This window comes from Sciurus carolinensis, chromosome 9 (assembly GCF_902686445.1).
Source record: "Sciurus carolinensis chromosome 9, mSciCar1.2, whole genome shotgun sequence".
In the NCBI taxonomy this organism is placed as follows: Eukaryota; Metazoa; Chordata; class Mammalia; order Rodentia; family Sciuridae; genus Sciurus; species Sciurus carolinensis.
In genome coordinates, this window is record NC_062221.1 from 28,213,177 (window position 1) to 28,221,777 (window position 8,601).

General features: G+C 50.9%; 1 protein-coding gene across 4 annotated transcripts in view; it reads right to left on the reverse strand.

Moving 5' to 3' along the window:
* The window catches only part of Rnf123 (ring finger protein 123), a 28,795-nt gene extending 20,796 nt beyond the window's left edge, over window positions 1-7,999 (reverse strand). Inside the window, exons 1-12 of one of the 4 annotated variants that reach the window (XM_047565172.1) lie at window positions 7,880-7,999; window positions 6,261-6,442; window positions 5,897-5,981; window positions 2,837-2,916; window positions 2,611-2,705; window positions 2,176-2,230; window positions 1,978-2,063; window positions 1,627-1,713; window positions 1,333-1,400; window positions 1,063-1,188; window positions 543-657; window positions 354-458 (exon numbers count right to left, since the gene is read on the reverse strand). In XM_047565172.1, coding sequence (XP_047421128.1) covers window positions 354-458; window positions 543-657; window positions 1,063-1,188; window positions 1,333-1,400; window positions 1,627-1,713; window positions 1,978-2,063; window positions 2,176-2,230; window positions 2,611-2,705; window positions 2,837-2,916; window positions 5,897-5,981; window positions 6,261-6,342 — 984 coding nt within the window. In that variant the 5' untranslated portion in view covers window positions 6,343-6,442; window positions 7,880-7,999. The other 3 variants (XM_047565175.1, XM_047565173.1, XM_047565176.1) reach the window with 3 other exon arrangements.
* Between the last annotated feature and the right edge of the window lie 602 nt (window positions 8,000-8,601).

Genomic DNA, 8,601 nt, shown 5'->3' on the forward strand with positions numbered 1-8,601 from the left:
GCCTAAAGCAGTCTTGGGTCCCTCAAGCAACCCCAAGACAGTGCCTTTCTGTTGTCTGAATGAGAGACAAGAAGGACCACTTCCCCATAACCCCTCTATGGCTCTGCACATGCAGTTTGCTTAACCTGTGACATCATTACCCTTTAATCTTCCTCTCACAACATCCCCTGATGCACTCAGCTGGAAGTGTCCCCTCTTCCCCAGGTGGTATCCTTGAGGTCTGAAGGCTCTGGTTATGTGGGGTGATGCTATTGGACCTTGTACACCTGAGCACTCTAGCACCAGGCACAAGTGTATCTACCATGGGCACAACTAGCATGGCTTGCCTCTTCTCCTCCCTGTTGTTCTCTTACCAGGAGTGGTGCAAAATGATGAAAGATGTGGGCCAGTGTGAGGAGGATGGTGGGTTGGCCTTGCAACTGCCACTCAGAGCTTTCCTTCTCCACCAGTTGCCCTTCCTGTGGTGGGGAAAGGCAAATCAGGCCATAAGGGGACGAGGGCTTGGAAAGAACCCCAGCTAGCCCGCCCAGACCCTGGCTCACCATAGGGTCCAGCTCCACACTAAGTACTGCCTGGAAACAGCCCAGCAACCTCTGTGCCCGTACCAGGTCAACACACGGTGGGTCCTGCAGGGGCCGGAAGCCCGCGACTGGGTAGGTGCCATAGAGTTAAGCCAGAAATGCCTGACCTGAGGCTCAAATGTACCCTGCCTTCCCATTAAGAGCCCGAGGAGGGGCCTGGGCTTTAGGGCAGAGCTATGATGCTTGGTTTACATCACAAATCCATGGGGCAAAACTCTTGCCACTTCATATTCTTCATCTGCTCAATGAGGACAATGATAGTACCTAACAAGGTTGCTGCAAGGACTATTACCCTTGGACCCACCTACCTAAGCTGCAACCTGTTCATATTTACTTCTTGTAGTAGCCAGCTCCTGCCACAAGGCCGCAGTGCTCTTGGGGCAAGGAGTCCCTTATCACAGACTTCCCACAATGCTCTTGGGGTAGGGAGCTCCTCATCCTAGATTCCACGCCACCCACAGTCATCTTCCCAAAATGATATCGTAGAGGACGACTGCCAAAGTTGAAGGCCACAGACTCCTTGAAAGACAAGCTGATGGCTGGGAAGTAGGCCATGCCCTGGCCCCTGGACAGGTTCTCAAAGGCAGTGCCCAGTGACACGCCATTCCTGGAGGAGAAGGGTACGTCTGTGAGTCAGTGCCAGGAAGGATGTGACTTCCCCCCTTCAGGCCACCAAACTTAGCCTGGCCCCCTGGGGACAGTCTGGGGAAGCCCTAGAGGCCAGACCTATGGATAGACATGGGAGACTCACAGGCAGAAAGACAGAGTACCATCATCCAGGTCAATCAGGCAGCTCACGATGTCCCCCGCTGCCCATGCCTGCCATGAGAGGAGGGCTTACGTATGCACGAAAGCACAGTAGCCTGTTTACTCTGCACCCCCAGCTGTCTTTCAAGGCCCACTCAGGGAAGACTGGCTTCAAGCAGTAAGTCCTGAGTCTCTGTCCCTTCCCTGGTGCCTTTAGTCCTTTGAAGCTGCCCAGTGGTTCCAGATAAGTTGTGGGGATGGTCTTGAGATTGTGATTCACAGGGGGCTTGGCCCTTACCTTGCCATAATTTGTTGTAGTCACATTCCACTTGCGCACCCGGTTCCCGTCATAGGCATAGGAGTTGTGTGTATCTCCAACCCCCTCCTAGGAAGGAACTGCCTGTGAGATCTAGGGGAAGGCAGGTAGGGGCAGTCCAGAACCTACAAGTCACCAACCTTGGACCTAGAGAAGGGGACTGATGCTCGTAAGGGAGTCCACACTGAGGTGGCCTGAAGTAGGGTGGGACACATTCCTTCTTCAGAGGGAAGTCCAGGTTAGGGTCCTGAGCAGATCTGGGGGTTGCCAGAACCCTGATGAGGACCATGATAGGAGATGGTCTCCCCAGGAGGGGCCCCCCTCTGTGTATACCTCCTGATTGAAGCGGCAGTTGATGGTGCACCAACCAATCTGCATGAGCCCCTGGGAGGAGATGAGCACCTCGTAGACCCACTTCCCTGGAATGAGCAGAGTTAGATCCAGCAGGTAGACAAAGACTTTTTCTTGCCTCAGGCTGGGGCCCTCAAACTTCCTCCCAACTCTCTAGGCCTCAGTGAAGTATGGACTCACCCTTGTACACACATGTGGTAGAGCGAATAGTGCCAAAATTACTGTGTCCAATCACCTGGGTGAAAAAGAGGGGTGAAAAAAGAAAGAAAAAGAGGGGTGATGAGCTTCTTCTGAGGCACACAGACCCAATCTCCAGCTCAGCAAGCCCTGGTGGTATTGGTATGTACCACTGAACAGGGTGGGAGGGGCTATGCCTGTGTGGGAGGTTTTGGACCAGCAGTACAATGTGAGAGGCTCAGAGATTTATTGGAAAGGGTTTGGGGCTGAGGCTACATCAAGGTTTCAGGGCCATGTCAGGAGGGTTTAGGGGTTGAGGATACAATGGTCTGGGCCATAGCCCAATCAAGATGAGCAGAGAAGAGGGCCACATCAGGATGAATTTGGTGCTATGTCAGAGGGGCTGGATCAGGGGCCCCATACCTCACCCTCACTCACCCCCAGGAGGTCATCATCAACTAGGAGAAGCCCCTCAAATCCTCCTGTATGGTCTAGGACCACAGTGGATGGACCAAGCCGCCCTTCAACCTGTCCTGAAGAGGAAAGGTATAGGGTCAGACAGGACAAATGGTATGAGAGATATATAGGGTTCACTAAGCTCACCAGAGAAGCCTCTAGGGCCCAGCTCTGTACCCCCAACCCCACTCCAGAGGATGCCACATACCCTGGCTTTCCTCATCCTCATTGTCCACCTGTAGCAGCTGGTCCAGATGCTCTGGCAGGTTCTGGAAGTTCAGGGATTTCCTGGGGAAAGTGAGAGGCTGCCAGGGGCCCACAAGTCCTTGAAATCATCCAAAGGACACTAAACCCCTCTCTCACCCTTTTCCTGAGCTTCAGAGGGTGGCTGCCTAGACTTCTGAAAAAGAACTCTGCCTTATCCTAGACTCTGGCATGCTTCTGATTCAGTCAGAAGGCTGGATTAGCCACCAAACTAAAAACTATGACCAGTCCCACAATTGGTACATGCACCTCAGGACTGTTATAAAACATCATCCCTTTCTAAATCTTAATTCCTTCACCTACAAAAAGGGAACAGCTGTATGTCAGAGATGTTATGATAAGTCCAATGAATAATGCATGCCTCCTGCATATTCCATAACCTACCCACTCTTGAAGGTGGCTGTGTTGATTATGGCTGGGAAAAGAAGTCTGGGAGAAAAGGAAGTCCCCAAGGTGTCCAGTACCAAGGTCACCTAATCCAGCCATTGCTTCTAGGCCTGTAGTTCCTTTTGTGACAGATTTCCAGTCTTCCTACCACATAGTTAGAGGAGACTTTGTTGAATTTAGTCTGGCAGAATGAAGGGCTCAGCTCTCTGAAGTGCTGGTTGGCACCATCCTATACCTACCTGTCCACAGATGGCCAGCAGAGCACATAGTCCACCTGCCTGCCACCTGCCATAGCTAAAGGGGCTGGGAAAATATGAGTGGTCATCTCATCTTAGCACACATGCCCAGAGTAGAAAGGATACTGTTTAATACTGGCCAGCTCTGTCCTGAGCTCAACTGCTAAGAATAGCAAGCAGTGGAGTGGTAGCAACCAGCAGGACTTGGCAGAACATAGCCCAATACTCATCTAAATCCAGCCGACAGAATGCCTGTACAGGCTCTTCCACTTTTAATCCCAGTACCTATTATCCTACTTACCTACCTAAACAGTAGGATCTGGAATGGGACATAGATGGGTCAAAGCACCAATTCCCACAAGATAACTATGACCCAGGCTCAGGGACTACATATCCCCTTGCTATAAGCCACTACTGACCCTGAGTGGCAGTGGGTAGAGATGCACAAAGGTGCCACCCCTGCTGAGTCCCAGGTCAAGGCCAGGAGCAGCTACACAATGGACTGCCCAGCCAGTAGCATGGAGGGCTGAAGACAACCCCAGCGGGTTGTCTAAATACCCCAATAGGCCCAAGGGTAATGGAGGCTTCCTAAAAAGCAGTTCTTTCTTTTTTTAAAAAAGTTTTTAAAAGCACTGCTTATAAAAGCAAAAGTCCCTCCAAATGAGGGCAGTAATATGGGCCATGGCAAAACTTGGGAGGGCTGCACTCGTGCCTACCCTCAAGAGCAGACCACACACAGCTATGGGCAGCCAGCCTCTGAGAGCCTCCACTGAGTGCCTGTAGCACTGACATTTAGCCAACACCAGCACTCTTATGCACTTTCTGAACTTCCTATGTCCCAGCCCAGGGCCCCACATCTCCATAACTACTGACTGATGGCCCTACCACCTGCTCTCCTTCCTGGCAACTATAGCAGCAAGATCATCTCTGGTATCACATGAGGTAGTATCAGATGGCCCTGAGAATAGGCCAGGATTGGGGTTGGGTAAGGGTGGACAGAATTCATCCACAAGTAGGAACCTTTTGACCACAATAGTCACTTAAACAGACCAGGCAATGGTGCTGCCTTTTGGGCCTCACCAAATAGCAGAGATTATGAAGGGTAGAAGAGTCAAGTCTGGTGAGGGGACACTGAGGCAGGGACACCCATGACTTTACTGAAGGGAGGAAGAATCTACATGATCCTGTAAAGAATTTGTCAGCAGCCAGGTGCAATGGTACATGCCTGTAATCCCAGCAGCAGGAGGATCTAGAGTTCAAAGCCAGCCTCAGCAAAAGGGAGGCATTAAGCAACTCAGTGGGACCCTGTCTCTAAATAAAATACAAAATAGGGCTGGGGATATGACTCAGTGGTCGAGCGCCTGTGAGTTCAATCCTCAGTACCCAAAAACATAAAATAAAAAAAGAATTTGTCAATAGTGTGTTAAATGTAATTGCAGTTCAAATATGTTAGCCCACAATCCTGGATATACTCAGAGAACTGCTTATAAAAGCAAAAGTCCCTCCAAATGAGGGCAGTAATATGAGCCATGGCAAAACTTTGACCCTAAAAGATGGCCACCAAGATCTATATGTAATGTGGAAAAATATTCATGGGATAATGTTTGATGATGAAAATAGGATTCAAACTTATATAAATTTTTGGAAGTGAGGGACATGTTCATTACCTTGAGGGTAGATATGGTTTCACAGGTTATATATATGTTAAAACTTAACAAGTTGTACACTTTAAATATAGGCAATTTATTCTTTGCCAATTAAAGTTCAAAAATGTTTAAGAGGGGCATGGAAGGTGAAAACGTTTTTTTAAAGTTTTCTATACAGCATAATCTGAATTATATACATTGTGAGACAAAGTAAACAGAAAAGAATCACATCCAAATTGTCACATTGGAATAAAAAAGTGACAGATGCTTTTGCTTCTCTCTTTTGAAGTTTCTGCTAAAGTATATTTTTAACTTTTACATGAACTAAACTTGAGTTGTATTAAATTTGCAAATAAAAGGGTCCAGTTGGGTTTGTACTTTACAAACTTAGGCAGAGGCTACAAGACGCCAGGATGGGGCAGAGGTGCAGGCAGATACTCATGGGGCCAGGTGCTGAGCATGGAAGAGGACCAGGTGCTATGTTAGCATTGCACATACACCCCTCCCTGACCTCCACAACATCCTCAGAAGTTAGGAACTAGCACCACCTGGAAAGAGGAACAAGTGGAGTTCAGAAGGTAGACTCTCTGGCTACAGGTCTCTGAGCCAAGAGCTGAGTGAGAACAGAATCCAAGTCATACTGCCCAGATGCCAGGATGCCTTTCTGCACAACTCCAGCCTCCAGCCTCAGGTTTGGCCCATCAGAGTGAGGAGGGGCTACCCACCCAGCCATACCTGCTAGTGGCTGCAGGGGACACATGGTCAGGAGAGGAAAAGATGCGGTGCAGGTAGTCATTCAGCAGCTTTTCGTGCACAATGCCTGAGTCACAGGTCAGAAGGGAGAAAAAGGGCACGTGGTCAGCATAGCTCCTGGCTCCTGCTGACCCCAGAGACTGCTGGTCGTTGGCCAGTCAAAGGGGTCAGAAGAGCAGCCATGTTGGACACACTGTCCTTCAATTGCTGATGGAGAAGAGCTGGCTCATAGGACAAGAGATGCTGAAAGGCCTGAGGCTCATTGGAACCTGGACTTTGTTGCATTTGTCCCTATCTTCTCTTCCCCCAAAGCAAGAAGCATCCTCCCTGCCCTGCCAGCCCTTACCTGTGACCCTGGTTTTCTCAGCATCTGAGGTCAGCCTATAGCTCTTGCGGGAGAAAGACATGCCAGCCCCCTTGGATGCCATCCTTCATCTCTCATGGGCAGCTAGTGGTCCTGGAGGCTGAGACAGATGCAAAGCCTGTCTACTCAGGGCCAGCCAAGGGTCTTCACATCTGACCTCGGTCCTGCAATGGTAGGAAGGCTGGAGCAGGTGAAGCCAGAAGCACATACACTCACACACATACCGACCTAGGGCAGAGGAAAGCAAGGGCTCCCAGCTTCCTATGCAAGGAAAGCAGGTAGGGTCTGGCCCAATGTTTCACACTGTGTCCCAGTGCTTAGCATAGGGCCTAGCAGAGATCAGGTGTCAGATATATGTTTGCTGAAACCTAACTACATGACTTAGCTTTGGGAAATCAGACCAGAATGTCCAAAGTGAGGTGGCCCAGAATCAAAGCCCCTGTATTCACCTCAGTTGTGATCTACAGGGTCTAGCTCATATCCAGAAGAGGTGTAAAGCACCTTCCCCCAAGTGCAGACTACTACTAGTCTGGCCATCTTCAGTCACAAATCCCTCTTATTCTTTCAAGGACAAGGTTTCTCTCCTAGCTCCAGGTTCCTACCTTCCCTTGTCCAGTCCTGCTAGGCTTCTTATTTCCACTCACACATGTGGTTTCCCATACCATACAAGCACCACACTTCTCCAGCCCTTATCTTAGACTCCACTGGTCTTCCTACTGCTGTCCCCCAGAGAGCACATTGTTGCTGCAGCTGCTGGAGAAGCTGCACTAAGTCCCTAGTGCTGTCCAACACAGAAGCCAGCACCATGTTGTTATTTAAATTCGAATTAAAGTTTGAGATTTTTAAATTAAATTTCTTAGTAACATTAGCCACATTTCAAGAGTTCAATGACCCTATGTGGCTGTACTATACTGGACAGCACGGAGGTAGTATATCTCCAATATCACTGTTCTACTAGTGTCTTTCTAGAGCTTGGCCCTTCAGTACTGCCTTAGTCAGCACTCCCTTCCCTGTAGCCCACTCTTATCTCACCCCAAACAGCCCTGTGCTCCCGCCACTAACTCCTGCCATCTGCTCTACGTCTGCCTAGATCCCTGCCACCCACCGCGGGATCTCAGTACGAGTCCATGTCCAGTGCCCCTTCACATCTAAGCAGCTCTAATACTGATTAGATGCAGTCATTCAAACCTTCTGGAAGGTAATCTTCCAGAAGACCACTCCGGGTGTCAGGTGTTGAAGTTTCAGATGAGAGGCGGGCCCTGACCCTTCTCGGGGTCCCCTGACACTGAGATCCTGCCCAATCCTGTCCAGGGATCCAGCCCTGACACTGAGATCCTGCCCAGTCCTGTCCAGGGATCCAGACTCGGAACCGAACCGACTTGGTCTCGGAGTACAAGGACGCCAAGGGCAACGCTTGGCTCCCCCAAGTCGCCCCCATCTGGCCTCAAGCTCCAAAGAACCTGTCAGGCCAGCTCCCGCCCAGACTCCCACAGCACAGGTCGCAAGCCTTCCTCACTGAGGCCGGCGCTCTCGCACTGCACTGGCCTCGAGGAGAGCGATTGGGACCCGTTCCGCTCAAAGCCCGGTGGCCCTTCACTCACCCAGAGCCTCGGCGGCCGCGACCGGCTCACAACATCCGCCCAGCCTCTCGGCTACGGTGCCCGTCCAGGGCCAAATCGCGCTCCCTGTCACGCGCCGCGCCTTTTGCCGTGCACGCGCACGCGCGGACGCACCGTCCGCGCTAGGCCACTGTAGGGGAAGTCCCTCTGATGCCACCCGCCCAGCAGTTCTCAACCTCTCTACTTCAACCCTGCCTGCGTTGGGAGCGCTACTAGCCCAGCCGTGATCTAAGGTTACGTCCTGACCGGGATCCCAAGGCCAGCTGTGCTTCTGCCCTACTTGGAGACTTGGTCCATATATATGTCTTCTAGTATATCTGAAAGACCACTCCTGCCATGGTCCCTGCCACCTGTCATCTCCACCCTTATTTAGGTTCAAAGGGGGATCTTACCTTCCTTGGGATGATACTTCTGTCAGGCAGTGAGCCTTCCTGACTCTGCTACCAGGGGTGTGGGCTGACTTGCCTAAAGCTGGGGCACTACTGATAAGGCAGGAAAAGGGGGAAGTTGCACTGGGGCAGGGCAGATAAAATTCCCCACTTTACAGGGGGAAACTGAGGCTCAGAAGTCTAATGTCACCACCCAGGGCTAGAACCCAGGCCTCTGACAGCACCCATGTCCACAATGCCCTTGAACAGAAGAGGCTGCAGGGAGGCTTCACCCCCATCCCAGGGTACCTCGAGTCTCCCCTGTTAATCTTACTA